Raw genomic sequence first — 14,697 nt, 5'->3', positions numbered from 1 at the left:
GAGCTGATTGTTCCCAAGAGAAAGTCTTTTGAGGAGTTTTTCACTCTCAAGGACTGTTTATGAAAATAAGCTTTTGTTCCCTAAAACAAGACACATATTTTCTGAGACTGTTTTCTCTTGTCCCACCAATGAGATGAGGGAGGTATTGTCCCTTCTACCAGTGTCAGAACACCTGTGTGTGATCGGAACCCTCGTTCTATAGTTCGTGTCCTCTAGCGACACCTGACCAGCAATGTCAGCAGACAAAACCAAGGTTTTGCTTAGCAATGGCCCTTTGATGAATTAAAAGATTTACTATCAGGGCACCCAGATGGGAGAACACTCGAGGGGTACAGCCAAGGCTGTGAGGTCACAGCAGGCTCTGGGGTTACACAGGTTGAGGTCACGACAGGCTCTGAGGTCACAGAGGTGGCAGAGCCCCGTGGTTGCACAGCACCACAAGGACGGAGGAGTCAGTCCTTGACTGCGACTGTTGCAGCAGCGGCTACAGCAGCAGCGGCGACGGCAGCAGCGGCTACGGCAGCAGCGGCGACGGCAGCAGCGGCGGTGGCAGCAGCGGCGGTGGCAGCAGCGGCGGTGGCAGCAGCGGCTGTGGCAGCAGCGGCGGTGGCAGCGGTGCTGACACTGGGACAGCGTTGTGAGGACAGTGGTGACAGCAAGAGTTGGAGGACTGGCAGAGGGCAAGGCACCATGGCCTTTCCTCTGCGCCTCTTCCTCCTGCTCCTCCTGGCAGTGGCCCTGCCTGACAGGGCTGCCCAGGCTGCTCCCTGGCGAGCACAGGGAGCAGGTGAGCCCACGGCCTGGTTCCCCTTTCTCGGGACAGCACTCCCTTCTCCCTGGGAAGCGTTGGGAATGGTTTTCTCCCGGGCATAAGGGAGGGTTTCCTCTGTGGGAGGGAGAGAGTCCCCAGGGGCCCTGGGCTGCTCCTGCCACACTGCCAGGGATGTTGCAAAGGGACTGCAAAGAGGGTGTTGAGAGTGACCACAGCTCCGCAGGACCCTCTGCAGCTTTGGCCATGTCCATTGACATCTGGCTGCCAAGGCCTTACCCAAACCCCTTGTAGTGCCCAGTCCCCTAAGGCAGAAGGGGATCCCAGAATGCACCATGGACATGGTTCTGATCTGTGCTCCAATCTAGATTGGAATCATCACATGGATTACGTGGAAGTAATGAATGATGGCTTGAAATTCTTGGAGGATGTTGGAGGCAAGTTTTCAATTCCCCTTTTTACTTACAGAACAATCAATGTCAGGGTGGCAAGAGCTCAGCCATGTGCCACTTCCCTTAACATAATCTCAGGGGTGATGCGTTTTTTAAACCTTGCCCCACTGGAGCCCTGAGTGATCCCACAGGATTGCTGTCAGTGGCAGGAAGGAGCATTTAGCTGTCAATCTTCATCCCATGTGCAATGCCAGTGTCTCCTTCCGTGTGCTCTGTGCAGCCATGGAGAGGAGCAGAGAGGGAAGGGGCCAGGCCCAGGGCTGTGCCTTGTGTGGCTCCTTTGCAGGCCCCAGGGACCCTGAGGATCTCCTACAGAGCCACAGCATCTGTTCTGTCCTGCCTTTCTTTGCAGCCAAGCCTCTTGGTGCAGGCGATGCAGCTCCTCAACCCACACCCAGGACTGAGTCTCAGGGAGGTGGTGAGGGTAGGTCAAGGCCTTTCCCCCAGGGAGAGCGGCCAGCTCAGAGCCCAGAGCTCGGCCAGGGCGGCATCGCTGCAGGTGCCAGGACAGAGCTGTGCACGTGTGTGCCCTCGGCCTGCGCGATCCCCTCACAGCTCCTGCGGCTCAGTGCTGCCTGTGCAGATCAGCAGAGATGAGAGAAGCTTCTGTGGCTGTTTAGTTACAGGTGTGTGGGCAGGGAGCGCTTTGCCAGCTCCTGGGTTGGTTACTGCAGACAAGCCCGGCTCCCATCGCAGGGGTAAGTGGTGTGTCCCTGCCGACCCCACAGCCTGAGCAATGGTTTTGTGGAATCCATTCCTGGGAAATTTTTCTCTAAGGTCCTCCAACAGGAAGGAACAAAGCTACTGGACACAAGAAACCTCGTGAACCATCTAATACCATGCAGCAAATGCTGAAGGAAATGCTGCAGGGAGCACAAGGTGGGTCCATGTCCCTCAGCCTCCTCCTGAGACTCAGCAGCCGGGGGCTTTCTCTGCACATCTGGACACGCCGTGCCCGGCACAGCAGGAAGGGATCCATGGCAGCCTCACTTCCCCACTGCTGCTTTCACAGCCTGCAGGGCTGTTTCCCAGCCTGGCCTGGCTGCAGCTTCTCCCCAGCCTCTGCAGGAAGGCATTTGGCATCAGCTGACAGGGAGCCCAAACTGCAGCACAGGCCATGCAGTTTCCCAGTCCTCTGCAATTTCCCAGTCTCAGGGTTGACAAGAAATGGCAGCTGTTTTGAGAAGGAAGGGTCCTGACCAATCCCAAAAGTTAATATGATTTCATGATCCTTTTCCATGTCCTTGGCAAGCATTGACCCAAAAGATACCACCTCCAGTCTGTGGAATGGTTCCATCTGATCCAGCTGTACAATGTTCTTTCTCCAGAGAAGAATCAAAAAGCTGTGCTGAAGGCGGCGTTTCCTGGAGGAAGCAGTGGCTCATGGGCAGCCTCTGCTGCTGCAGGAAGGGAGGCCATGCCAGGCACAGTCCCAGGAGGTAATTGCTGTGCCTTTGGGTATCACATTGGGCCGGAGCTTCTCTGGCTCTATCACTTCGGCCTGCTCCAGGAGTGGGTCACAGCCCAGGAGCAGGAAGACCCGAGGTGCCACTAGAGCACTTGCTCTACAGCTTTTTGACTGTCAGTCTCTACTCTGAGGAGGCAAGAATGAGAGGGAGATCTTTTGGATGGGGTAATAGTGGATTTATTGCTCTGGGGAATCTTGGGGGTAAAAGACAGAAAATGTGAGTATGCAACAGCTGAAATAGGGAGGCAGTTCAAAGGGAGGGTACAAAACATCAGCTAATCAGAGATACCGTGGGGTGGGGTAAAAGGCAGGGTTCACAAAATCCTCATCCAATGAGGGAGGTGGATGAAAAAATGAGGTCACATGGACTAATCTAGTGTTGAAGTTCAGGGGATTTCTGAAGTGGAATTCCAGGCATGTGGTGGGCCTAAGGCAGATTGACAGGAGACTCAGGGTACATTGACAACGTGGGGTGGGAGGGCAGCATTTGGACCAAACCAGCAACTTCCGCCATAACACAAAACACCATTAACAAGAAACACACTGCAACATCTGGGCTGAGCCCTGCTGAGGCTTGAGCTGCCATCGCTGCTGCTTGGCAGTGCCTGCCCTTCAGGGATGTTTCATAGAGCATGAAAAGGGTGTTGAGAGTGACCAGGAGCCAGCCCAGAGCTCCCCAGGCCCCTCTGCAGCTTTGGCCATGCCCATTGTAATGTGGCTCTCATGGCCTTACCCAAACCCCTTGCAGTGGCCAGTTCCCTAAGGAAGAAAGGGGATACCAGCAGATCATGGAAATAGTTATGATCTGAGATTCCTTCTAGATTGGGATCGTGACATGGATTAACTAGAAGTGCTGGTAAATGGTGGTTTGAAGACCTTGCCAGATGCTGGAGGCAAGTTCTCAATGTCCCCTTCAGCACAGAATAATCAGTGTCATTGTGACAAGGGTTCACTCATGTGTCATTTCCCTTAAGAGTTTGAAGGTTGATGGATTCTGGAAACCATTCTATGCTCCCTTTGGGAGCCCTGACTGATCCCACAGGATTGCTGTCAGTGGGAGGAAGGAGCATTTAGCTGTCAATCTCCTTCCCATGTGCAATGCCAGTGTCTCCTTCCATGTGCTTTGTGCAGCCACGGAGAGGAGCAGGGAGGGAAGGGGCCAGGCCCAGGGCTGTGCCCCAGGGCTGCGCTCTGCATGGCTCCTTTGCAGGCCCCAGGGAGCCTGAGGATCTCCTACAGGGCCACAGGAGTTATTCTGTCCTACATTTCCTTGCAGCCGAGCCCCTTGGTGAAGGTGATCTTGCTTCACAACCCACACCCAGGACTGAGCGTCAGGGAGGTGGTGAGGGTAGGTCAAGGCCTTTCCCCCAGGGAGAGCGGCCAGCTCAGAGCCCAGAGCTCAGCCAGGGCAGCATCGCTGCAGGTGCCAGGACAGAGCCGTGCACGTGTGTGCCCTTGGCCTGTGTGATCCCCTCACCTCTCCTGCAGCTCAGTGCTGCCTGTGCAGATCAGCAGAGATGAGAGAAGCTTCTGTGGCTGTTTAGTTACAGGTGTGTGGGCAGGGAGCGCTTTGCCAGCTCCTGGGTTGCTTACTGCAGACAAGCCCGGCTCCCATCGCAGGGGTAAGTGGTGCGTTCCTCCTGACCCCACAGCCTGAGCAATGGTTTTGTGGAATCCATTCCTGGAAATTTTTCTCTAAGGTCCTCCAACAGGAAAGAACAAAGCTACTGGACACAAAAAACCCCATGAGCCATCCAATACCATGAAGGAAATGCTGCAGGGAGGACAAGGTGGGTCCATGTCCCTCAGCCTTCTCCTGAGACTCAGCAGCTGGGGGTTTTCTCTGCACATCTGGACACTGGATCTGAGTGATCCCACAGCATCGCTGTCAGTGGGAGGAAGGAGCATTTAGCTGTCTTCTTAGTCTTCTTCCCATGTGCAATGCCAGTGTGTCCATGTGCTCTGTACAGCCACGGAGAAGAGCAGAGAGGGAAGGGGCCAGGCCCAGGGGTGTGCCCCGGGCCTGTACCTTGCACGGTTCCTTTGCTGGCCCCAGGGAGCCTGAGGATCTCCTACAGAGCCACAGGAGCTGTTCTGTCCTACTTTTCCTTGCAGCTAAGCCCCTTGGTGATCTAGCTTCCCTACTCACATCCAGGACTGAGCCTCACGGAGATGGCGAGGGTAGGTCAAGGCCTTTCCCCCTGGGAATGCTGCCAGCTCAGAGCCCAAAAGTCATCCTGCTAGCAGAGATGACAGAAGCTTCTGTGGCTGCTGAGTTACAGGTGTGTCTGCAGGGAGGATTTTCCCAGACACTTTTCAGGATGCTGCACACAAGCCTAGCTCCCATCACAGGGGTGAGTAGTGTGTCCCTGCTGACACCACTGGATGAGCAATGATTTTGTGGAATCCATTCCTGGAAATTTTTCTCTAAGGTCCTCCAACAGGAAGGAACAAAGCTACTGGATACAAGAAACCTCGTGAACCATCTAATACCATGCAGCAAATGCTGAAGGAAATGCAGCAGGGAGGACAAGGTGGGTCCATGTCCCTCATCCTTCTCCTGAGACTCAGCAGCCAGGGGCTTTCTCTGCACATCTCGTCACGCCGTCCCCAGCACAGCAGGAAGGGATCCATGGCAGCCTCACTGCCCTGCTGCTGCTTTCACGGCCTGCAGGGCTGTTTCCCAGCCTGGCCTGGCTGCAGCTTCTCCCCAGCCTCTGCAGGAAGGCATTTGGCATCAGCTGACAGGGAGCCCAAAGTGCACCTCAGCTATGCATACCCTGAGATCCCCTGCAATTCCCCATCTTAGGGTACACCAGGAATGCTGGGTGTTTAGAGAAGGAAGGGTCCTGACCAGTCCCAAAAGTTGATATAATTTCCTAATCCTTATCTATGTCTTTGACCAGCATTCATTCCTGAAAATGCCACCTCCCATCTGTGACACAGTTCCATCTGATCCGGTTGTAAAACTTTCTTTTTCCAGAGAAGGACCAGAAAGCTGTGCTGAAGGCGGTGTTTCCCAGAGAAAACAGTGGCTCATGGTCAGCGTCTGCTGCAGGAAGGGAGGCCATGCCAGGCACAGTCTCAGAGGGTAATTGCTGTGTCCCTGGGCCTGAGCCCTGCTGAGGCTTGACCTGTACATCTCTGCTGCTTGGCAGTGCCTGCCCTTCAGGGATGTTTCATAGAGCATGGAAAGGGTGTTGAGAGTGACCAGGAGGCAGCCCAGAGTTCCCCAGACCCCTCTGCAGCTTTGGCCATGTCCATTGACGATGTGGCTCCCACAGCCTTACCCAAACCCCTTGCAGTGCCCAGTTCCCTAAGTCTGAAGCGGATGCAAGCACACCATGGAAATGGTTCTGATCTGTGCTCCCTTCTAGATTGGGATCGTGACATGGAGTACATGGAAATGCTGGTCAGTGGTGGTTTGAAGACTTTGCCAGATACTGGAGGCAAGTTTTCAGTGTCTCTTTCTGCACAGAATAATCAGTGTCAATGTGGCAAGAGCTCACTCATGTGCCATTTCCCTTAAGAGTCTGAAGACTGATGGATTGTGGAAACCTCACCTTGCTCCCTTCTGGAGCCCTGAGTGATCCTACACATCACTGTCAGTGGGAGGAAGGAGCATTTAGCTGTCAATCTCCTTCCCATGTGCAATGCCAGTGTCTCCTTCCATGTGCTCTGTGCAGCCATGGAGAAGAGCAAGAGGGAAGGGGCCAGGGCTGTGCCCCAGGGCTGTGCCTTGTGTGGCTCCTTTGCCAGCCCCAGGGAACCTGAGCTGCTCCCGTTGTCGCTGTCAAGCCCTGGCCCTGCCTGGGGTTCAGTTCAGAGCTTCTGGCAGCTCCAGGGTGTTCTTTCTCCCCTGACTGCCATGCAAGGGGCTCCTTCCATCCCTGTGTGGGGCCACTGCAGGAACGTGGTCCCCCCTGCCCCTGCTCCTGAGGGGAAGGCAGAGATGAGGGAGTGCCTTGGAGGGCAGCAGTCATCCAGGTGCACTCCCAGCCCCTCAGGATTGAAGGAGAAATGGAATTGCTTTCCATTCAGGTCCTCCTGCATGGACGAACCAAGACATAGAAGACGGGAAATCCCTGGAGGCATCCCGACTTCTGGACAAGATGTTGAGTGATCTGGAGACACACCGTGGTGGGTGTAATTCCCTCAGCAGCCGGGGCCTTTCTCTGCACATCTGGACACGCCGTGCCCAGCACAGCAGGAAGGGATCCAAAGCAGCCTCACTGCCCCGCTGCTGCTTTCACGGCCTGCAGGGCTGTTTCCCAGCCTGGCCTGGCTGTTCTCCCCAGCCTCTGCAGGAAGGCATTTGGCATCAGCTGACAGGGAGCCCAAACAGCAGCACTGGCCATGCACACCCTGACACCCCCTGCAATTTCCCGGTCTCAGGGTAATTCAGGTGTAGGGGCTGTTTGGAGGAGGAAAGGTCCTGGCTAATCCCAAACTTTGATATGATTTCCTAATCTTTATCCATGATTTTGACCATTATTGCCTCATGATGATGCCACCTCCCTGGAAGGAGAACAGTTCTGTCACATCCAGCTGTGCCTCTTCCTTTCTCCAGAGATGAAGAAAATGGCTTTGCTGAAGGCGGTGTTTCCCGAAGGAAACAGGGGACCATGGGCAGCCTCTGGTGAAGGGAGGGAGGTCATGCCAGGCACAGTCTCAGAGAGCAATTGCTGTGCCCCTGGGCCTGAGCCCTGCTGAGGCTTGAGCTGCCATCTCTGCTGCTTGGCAGTGCCTGCCCTTCAGGGATGTTTCACAAAAAGGGTGTTGAGAGTGACCAGGAGCCAGCCCAGAGCTCCCTAGAGCCCTCTGCAGCTTTGGCCATGTCCATTGACATCTGGCTCCCACAGCATTACCCAAACCCCTTGCCGTGCCCAGATCCCAAAGGCAGAAGTCGATCTCAGCACACATTGGAATGGTTCTGATCTGTGCTCCCTTCTAGGTGAGGGTGCTGAGACAGCTTCTCCAGCAGCTGGGATGGAAGATGGCTTGGAACCATTAGGAGGTTCTGCAGGTAAGTTCTCAACTTCTGCTCAGAGCATAATCATTGACAACCTGTCAAGAAACAGGTGACAGAAGCTTCTGTGGCTGTTGAGTTACAGGTGTGTCTGCAGAGAGGACTTTCCCAGCTACTTTCCTGATTCCTGAACGCAAGCTCGGCTCCCATCGCAGGGGTGAGTAGTGTGTCCCTGCTGAGCCCACAGGCTGAGCCCTGGTTTGTTGGACACATTCATGTGAAATGGAAATACTTTCTGTTAAGGTCCTCCTAGAGGGAGGAACAAGCCTACAGAAGATATCAAGTCCCTGGAGACATCGAAACACATGGATGTGAGGCTGAGTGATCGGGACAGACGTCATGGTGGGTGCATTTCCCTCAGCAGCTGGGGCCTTTCTCTGCACATCTGGACATGGTGGCACAGGAAGAAGGGATCCATGTCAGCCTGGCTGCCCTGCTGCTGCTTTCATGGCCTGCGGGGCTGTTTCCCCAGCCTGGCCTGGCTGCAGCTTCTCCCCAGCCTCTGCAGGAAGGCATTTGGCATCAGCTGTCAGGGAGCTCAAGCTGCACCTTGGCCATGCACACTCTGAAATCCCCTGCAATTTCCCAGTCTCAGGGTAGATCAAGAGGGGCAGCTTCAGGAGGAGGGAGAGTCTTGTGTGTGCCCAAAGAGCCGTGGACTTTTCCTGATCAAGCAATCATGACCAAGACATGGATATGTCTTTGACAAGTATTACTCCCTGAAGAAGCCACCTCCCCGATGGGCAGTAGATCCATCTGATTCAGCTGTGCCTCTTCCTTTCTCCAGAGATGGACCAGAAGTCTTTGCAGAAGGCAGAACTTCCTGCAGAATGCAACAGCTTCATTCCAGATGCCTCTGCAGAAAGGGAGGAGATAGCAGACAGTGGCACAGAAGGTATATTGCTGTGCCAGGTTCAGCCAGGCTGAGCAGTCCTGCTGGGGCCCCTCCGTACGAGACGCATCCCGAAACACCCTGGGAGCGGCTGCATTGGGTGTCCATGGTGGGGAAAGGGCAGAGGAGGAGGCCAAGGCTCCAGTGTGTCCTGACAGGGCCTGGCTCTGTCCCCTTGGGCTAGGGGAGCTGTCAAGTGGAAGGGAGGGTCAGGGGTGGCTGTGGCTGCTCAGGGATGGCTTTGGCCCGTGTCCCTGGAAGGAGCCACTGCCCAAGTGGCTGCGCTGTCCCCGGGGTTCTGCTCCCGGCCTTCTGGGCTTTGTTGGGGGGCACAGCCTGTGCCAAGGGATGGTAAGGTAGACAGAGAATGTCCTGGCTGTATCCAGCGTGCTGCCAGCTCAGCAGTGGAGCACAGCTTGGGCTCAAGGCTGCTCATAGCTCTCACAGATGTTATCACTACAACAGGAATCAATATTAAGGATTCAGCGCCCATCTCTGGAATTGTCCGCCCGCAGGATGTTCGGAAAACCTGCGTCGTAGACTCAGTTGTGACAGTTATCACTGTGCAACTTGCATTTATATGCTGTTTTTTTGGGATCCGGAAAGTCTACAAGATCAGACGGTAATTTGTTGATTTTTTTCCAGAGTTTTCTTAAAACTCTGCACACAGCACTGGGAGCCTGATGCATAGTCATGCTGCTGTGCACTTGTTTGTAGTCAATGGTAGTCCACAGAATTCTGCTGAGAGTTCTGCTGCTGCCCGGGCCTTTCATTGGCCTCCGAATTGCTGGGCCTTGTCCTGAGGAGCCCACTTGTGCTGCAGCCAATGCTGGCTCCCACAGGGGCTGCCTGGCCAAGAGCAGCCCCAGGAGCAGCGGGCAGAGGCAAAGCAAGGTGGGCAGGAGGAAGAGTGGGAACGAGATTGCCCTTGAAAGGCAGAGGTGCTCTGGGGCCTGCTCCTGGCCAGGGACCCTGCCCAGAGCCATCCCCTGCTCACTGGGGCCTTGAGGGGCAGCTCTCCAGCTGGGCCAAGCTGTGCCAGCAGCTCCAGCTGTGCTGGGGAGCCTTGGCCGCTCTGGGCCCTGCTGTTCAGGAGGGGCCCTGTGTGCTAGTGGCAGCTGGAGGCCTCAGCCACCTCTTCTCTCCACAGGAACACCTCTGCAACTCCAGCATCCTGGCGAAGAATGTGCCACTCTCCCTCATCCACAGGAAGCTCGGAGACTGTCTGGTTTTACTGTGCGCCTACACGGTCTCAGAAGCAGGATTTGCCCTGTAAAGAAGAGCACCAGCACTCCCGGCCTCCTCCACAGTCCCCCAGCCCGGCTGTGATGCCCATTTCCCCTGAGATCCCCCCACCTCCTCCCCTCCCAAGCCGGCCGCCCTGGTCCAGCTAGGACTGAAAGTGGGCCAGCCACGGTAGGCCTTGGGCCACCAAGAGCTTAGGGCATCTGCTCTTTGCTATATATAACACTTGTTGCCTATGGGTAACAACCAGAGGCAGTTTTCTTACTGTTTTTCGTTCAAGAGGAAGGGCTGAATATTCTTCCCATGCCCACCTCATCCTTTGCTCTTTTGATTTTTATGCTGCTAGGTGCTAGCTTTATCTCTTCATAGAGCTTTATAAATTTGCATGTTTTCCCCACCTACTAGGCCAAAAAAAAGAAATAAAAAATTTTTCAATTTATATTTCATTTTTAGTGTGATTGGGCCACTCAAATTTGGAGCAACTCCTTTTCCATTTCCCTTTTCCGTCCTACCTACAAAAAGTTCATCTGTACATGCAAATCAACAGAATTACTGAGATTTGCCTCAAAGCCCAGAGGAGAATCTGGCACAAAATATTCTCCCTGTGTACTGCCCAGCAAGGAACATTCAGAGAAAAATACAGTGGCAGCTGAGGCTCGTGGAACTCCCAGAATCCTGAGCCTGAAGAGGAGGCAAACACAACCTGGCAGTGGCTGAGGAGACTTCTCCTCACAGACTCCTCTGCATGTGTGTCCCTTCAGGAGGGGAAAGCTTTTAAACCTTAGCCTTACCTTCCTCCTGTGCTAAAATGTAAGGCTTCTCCTTACATTTACAGAGAAAATACTGGGCTACAAACAATTCTCCATTCCTCACCAAAGCTACTCAGGTACTTGACTTCAACAGCAAAACCAAATGTGGTCAGAAATTTCCCATCAAAGCCCATTTGCAGAGAAACCTCACCATATGTTAGCAAATATTTATTAGCACCAGTGCACGCAAGAGATTGCTCCTTTTTTGTCCCAGAGAGAATATTAGAATCATTTGTTCTTGACAGGACTCCTTGGACAGCCCCCAGAGCCGCCTCCTCACCACGCCTTGCCTGGGCTGTTCATGCAGTCTGGTAGCACCACCTGACTTTGCCACCCTGTCCAGACCTTGGGCACGGCTGGTGCCACAATCCCCTCTGGTGCCACAATCCCCTCTGGTGCCACAGTCCCCTCTGGTGCCACAGTCCCCTCTGGTGCCACAGTCCCCTCCTGCCTCGTGGCGTGTCCCTGCTGCTGGAGGAACCCTGCTCGTGCTGCTGCCTATTCAACCAGGCCGGTGTGCTACTTCCCAGACAAAGAGAAACTAAAGTCACTGCTTTGGGCAGCGCACTGGAACAAGTTTAACGCTTCCTCATCTCTATCACAGACCTCTTAAAACCCACATAGCAACAGCATAAAGTCACCTCATCTACAGAGGTGAGGAGGCCTGAGTGAGCAGAAGGTCAGCTTTCAAGCACACTAGGTTTTTAATTTAGTGGACTCACTCAGTCATTCACAAGCCTTACTTGTCAAACTGGACTGTGTCATGCTCTTGTCTTGTTCGTGTTAGAGAGGAGTCAGGGAGAAATTAGTTAAGAAACCAGAAACACTGGGGGCGCTTAGGCTTGGCTGACAAACGGAGCATGGCGGCACCAGCCTACTTTGCCTGCATCCCTTTTCCTGCTGGATAAAAGTGGACACGGCTCCACTGAGGGCACATGGAAATGGTTCTGATCTGTGATTCCTTCTAGATTGGGATTGTGACATGGAGTACATGGAAATGCTGGTCAGTGGTGGTTTGAAGACTTTGCCAAATACTGGAGGCAAGTTTTCAGTGTCTCTTTCTGCACAGAATAATCAGTGTCAATGTGGCAAGAGCTCACTCATGTGCCATTTCCCTTAAGAGTCTGAAGATTGATGGATTGTGGAAACCTCACCCTGCTCCCATCTGGAGCCCTGAGTGATCCCACAGCATCGCTGTCAGTGGGAGGAAGGAGCATTTAGCTGTCAATCTCCTTCTCATGTGCAATGCCAGTGTCTCCTTCCATGTGCTCTGTGCAGCCACAGAGAAGAGCAAGAGGGAAGGGGCCAGGCCCAGGGCTGTGCCCTTGGCCTGTGCCTTGCATGGCTCCTTTGCCAGCTCTGGGAAGCCTGAGAATCTCCTACAGAGCCACGGGAGCTGCTTCTGGCCTGCCTTTCTTTGCAGCCAAGCCTCTTGGAGAATGTGAAGCAGCTTTCCAACGCACATTTTGGACTGAGCCTCTTAGAGATGGTGTGGATAGGTCAAGGTCTTTCCCCTGGAAAAGCTGCCAGCTCATAGCCCAAAAATCATGCAGCTGGCAGAGATGAGAGAAGCTTCTGTGGCTGTTGAGTTACAGGAGTGTCCGCAGGGAAGACTTTGCCAGTTCTTGGGTGGGTTGCTGCACGCATGCCCAGCTCCTGTCGTAGGGGCGAGTAGTGTGTCCCTGCTGATCCCACAGGCTGACCACTGGTTTTGTGGGATCCGTCCTGGGAAATGGATCTGTTTTTCTCTAAGATCCTCCAACAGGAAAGAACAAAGTCACAGGACACAAGAAACCCCATGAGCCATCCAAAATCATGCAAAAAATGCTGAAGAAAATGCTGCAGGGAGAAGAAGATGGGTCCATGTCTGTTGGGAAGGATGAGAATTTAACAGAAAAGTTTCATGGATGTGAATGCTTAGCAGAAGGTTCTCTAGAAATGAAAGCAAGCTTTGATATATAAAAAGATGGTTTTAGGGATAGTTGTTACTGAACCAGCTGAAAGAACAAAGGTTTAGTCAAGTTGGAAGGTTTAGAGCAAAAGTTTAGTCAGTTAGAAGGAAGTTTTATGGCTAAAAGTCCAATAGGTTAAATGATTTTCAAACAAAGCATGTTTGTTACCAAGGAAAAATGCATAGGCAGACAGAAAGATGATTTTTACCAAAGCAAAAGAGATTTCTCTGCTGCAAAACAGGTGTCAAAGTTTAACATGTAAGTGCTAACTCAGATGATTAGTTTGTCATTAACACAGTATGGTAATTCTAGCAGTTTTGATGGGATATATGTAAATGTAAAGGTATTGTGTGTGATGCTGATTGGTTGTTATGCAATAATATGCACAGGAAAAGAAAGAGATATAATGCATTGTAACCAGAACCGAGGGGGCTTGCAGAGGACACATGGCCTGCCTATAGCCAGCAGCTGTAGGCTGACCCACGACCCCCTGCTGCAACCTAATCTATGGAATAAACAGCATTATAAAGAAAAGCCATCTGAAGTGCCTGTCTCTCCACCAGCTCTTACACATGTCCCTCAGCTTTCTCCTGAGACTCAGCAGCCGGGGGCTTTCTCTGCACATCTGGACACAAAATGGGCACTGATCCATGGCAGCCTGTCTGCCCCGCTGCTGCTTTCACGGCCTGCAGGGCTGTTTCCCAGCCTGACCTGGCTGCAGCTTCTCCCCAGCCTCTGCAGGAAGGCATTTGGCAGCAGCTGATAGGGAGCCCCAAGTGCACCATGGCCATGCACACCCTGAGATCCCCCAGTAAATTCCCAGTCTCAGGGTAGACTGAAATGATGGCTGTTTTGAGAAGGGAGGGTCCTGACCAATCCCAAAAGTTGGTATGATTTCCTGATCTTTATCCATGACTTTGACAAGCATTCCCTCCTGAAGATGCCACCTCTCATCTGTAGAATGGTTTCATCTGATCCAGATGTAAATATTTCTTTCACCAGTGATGGAACAAAAAGCTGTGCTGAAGGCGGTGCTTCCCAAAGGAAACAGTGGTTCACTGGCAGCCTCTGCTGCAGGAAGGGAGGCCATGCCAGGCACAGTCCCAGAGGGTAATTGTTGTGCCTCTGGGCCTGAGCCCTGCTGAGGCTTGAGCTGCCATTTCTGCTGCTTGGCAGGGCCTTCCCTTCAAGGATATAGCACAGAGCATGGAAAGGGTGTTGAGAGTGACCAGGAGCCAGCCCAGAGTTCCCCAGGCCCCTCTGCAGCTTTGGCCATGTCCATTGACATGTGGCTACCACGGTCTTACCCAGCCCCTTGCAATATCCACATCCCAAAGGCAGAAGGGGATCCCAGTGCACCATGGCACCAAACTAGCAGGGGATCTGAGATACTGTTCTCACCCTTCTGAAAACAATCTGACACAAAAATAAACAGAAAATAAATGATGATATCTATGATAATGGGGCTCAGCATGTTTAGCTGTAATCTATCCACTGTGTGTAAGTTCTGTTTTCCTTGTTAAGTCACATCATCTGAGGTAAGGCTGTTCTTCTGTCCAAAGAAAAAACACTGCAGTGGAAAAGGAGGCCAGATTGGAAAATATTAAAAGCGAGAGCTAAAAATAATATGTTGTTTAGTTGGTTTGCTGTTTCCTCATGGCTTTTTGGCTGTCTTTGAAAGCAGCTCCTTGGATGTTAATGCAAGCAAGAAGTCCTTTGTAAAGGGCTGTCTTCGCAAAACACCTGCCACTTCTGTGATGCAAGACAGAAACAGCTTCCCTTGGGCTACAGCTGGAAGGCTTGAAAATGTGTTCCAGAAACTCGTGATATGACAGAGTCTGATTAACACAATTTAATGTCATCAAGCGCAAGATGTAAGTTACCTGATAAAATAGCCCGAGTATTTCCATGGCAAGCAGCAGGAAAGGGCTGTGCATTGGAATGACAGGAAACAGCCCCAGAGTGCATGATGGACAAGTTTCCCAGCCAAAGCAGACCAGAAGCACTGGGAGCACAAAGGGACACACCCAGGGGCAATAAGGGGAGTCAAGAAGGAGTCTTGACAACAGGGGATGGACGGA

General features: G+C 52.9%; 2 protein-coding genes and 2 long non-coding RNA genes across 6 annotated transcripts; all 4 read left to right on the top strand.

Annotated features, from left to right (window-relative positions):
* Window positions 1-410: 410 nt before the first annotated feature.
* LOC111945628 (uncharacterized) lies at window positions 411-4,754 on the top strand. Its single transcript, XM_086874241.1, has 10 exons — window positions 411-787; window positions 1,138-1,206; window positions 1,574-1,645; window positions 1,842-1,919; window positions 1,999-2,100; window positions 2,550-2,660; window positions 3,966-4,037; window positions 4,234-4,311; window positions 4,402-4,479; window positions 4,660-4,754. The coding sequence occupies exons 1-10, from the start codon at window positions 691-693 to the stop codon at window positions 4,752-4,754; spliced, it is 852 nt and encodes a 283-aa protein (XP_086730367.1). The 5' UTR covers window positions 411-690.
* Window positions 4,755-4,815: 61 nt separating this feature from the next.
* On the top strand, window positions 4,816-6,869 carry LOC147645785 (uncharacterized). 3 transcript variants are annotated; one of them, XR_015282156.1, is made up of 6 exons: window positions 4,816-4,870; window positions 4,984-5,043; window positions 5,122-5,223; window positions 5,673-5,780; window positions 6,067-6,138; window positions 6,731-6,869. It is a non-coding gene; the product is annotated as an uncharacterized LOC147645785 (long non-coding RNA). The 3 variants fall into 3 exon arrangements; XR_015282157.1 differs by having other exon boundaries at window positions 4,972-5,043; window positions 5,134-5,223; XR_015282155.1 differs by having other exon boundaries at window positions 4,972-5,043.
* A 780-nt stretch (window positions 6,870-7,649) lies between these two features.
* On the top strand, window positions 7,650-8,769 carry LOC147645784 (uncharacterized). The gene is made up of 4 exons (XM_086874224.1): window positions 7,650-7,715; window positions 7,804-7,875; window positions 7,962-8,060; window positions 8,506-8,769. Exons 1-4 carry the CDS (start codon window positions 7,679-7,681, stop codon window positions 8,643-8,645), a joined length of 348 nt encoding a protein of 115 aa, XP_086730350.1. The 5' UTR covers window positions 7,650-7,678; the 3' UTR covers window positions 8,646-8,769.
* A 306-nt stretch (window positions 8,770-9,075) lies between these two features.
* LOC147645783 (uncharacterized) lies at window positions 9,076-10,294 on the top strand. The gene is made up of 2 exons (XR_015282158.1): window positions 9,076-9,232; window positions 9,761-10,294. It is a non-coding gene; the product is annotated as an uncharacterized LOC147645783 (long non-coding RNA).
* The last annotated feature ends 4,403 nt before the right edge of the window (window positions 10,295-14,697 follow it).

Source organism: Cyanistes caeruleus, unplaced genomic scaffold, assembly GCF_971803275.1.
Source record: "Cyanistes caeruleus unplaced genomic scaffold, bCyaCae1.hap1.1 HAP1_SCAFFOLD_172, whole genome shotgun sequence".
In the NCBI taxonomy this organism is placed as follows: Eukaryota; Metazoa; Chordata; class Aves; order Passeriformes; family Paridae; genus Cyanistes; species Cyanistes caeruleus.
This window is presented reverse-complemented; position numbering and strand designations above follow the sequence as displayed.

Excerpts from the sequence above, each read along its gene's own strand:
- LOC111945628 (XM_086874241.1), top strand. The coding sequence starts at position 691 with ATGGCCTTTCCTCTGCGCCTCTTCCTCCTGCTCCTCCTGGCAGTGGCC. Across the intron at positions 1,646-1,841 it reads GTCTCAGGGAGGTGGTGAGG|TTACAGGTGTGTGGGCAGGG; the intron begins GTAGGTCAAGGC and ends GTGGCTGTTTAG. Across the intron at positions 2,101-2,549 it reads AATGCTGCAGGGAGCACAAG|AGAAGAATCAAAAAGCTGTG; the intron begins GTGGGTCCATGT and ends TTCTTTCTCCAG.
- LOC147645784 (XM_086874224.1), top strand. The coding sequence starts at position 7,679 with ATGGAAGATGGCTTGGAACCATTAGGAGGTTCTGCAG. Across the intron at positions 7,716-7,803 it reads ACCATTAGGAGGTTCTGCAG|GTGTGTCTGCAGAGAGGACT; the intron begins GTAAGTTCTCAA and ends GTTGAGTTACAG. Across the intron at positions 7,876-7,961 it reads GCTCGGCTCCCATCGCAGGG|GTCCTCCTAGAGGGAGGAAC; the intron begins GTGAGTAGTGTG and ends CTTTCTGTTAAG.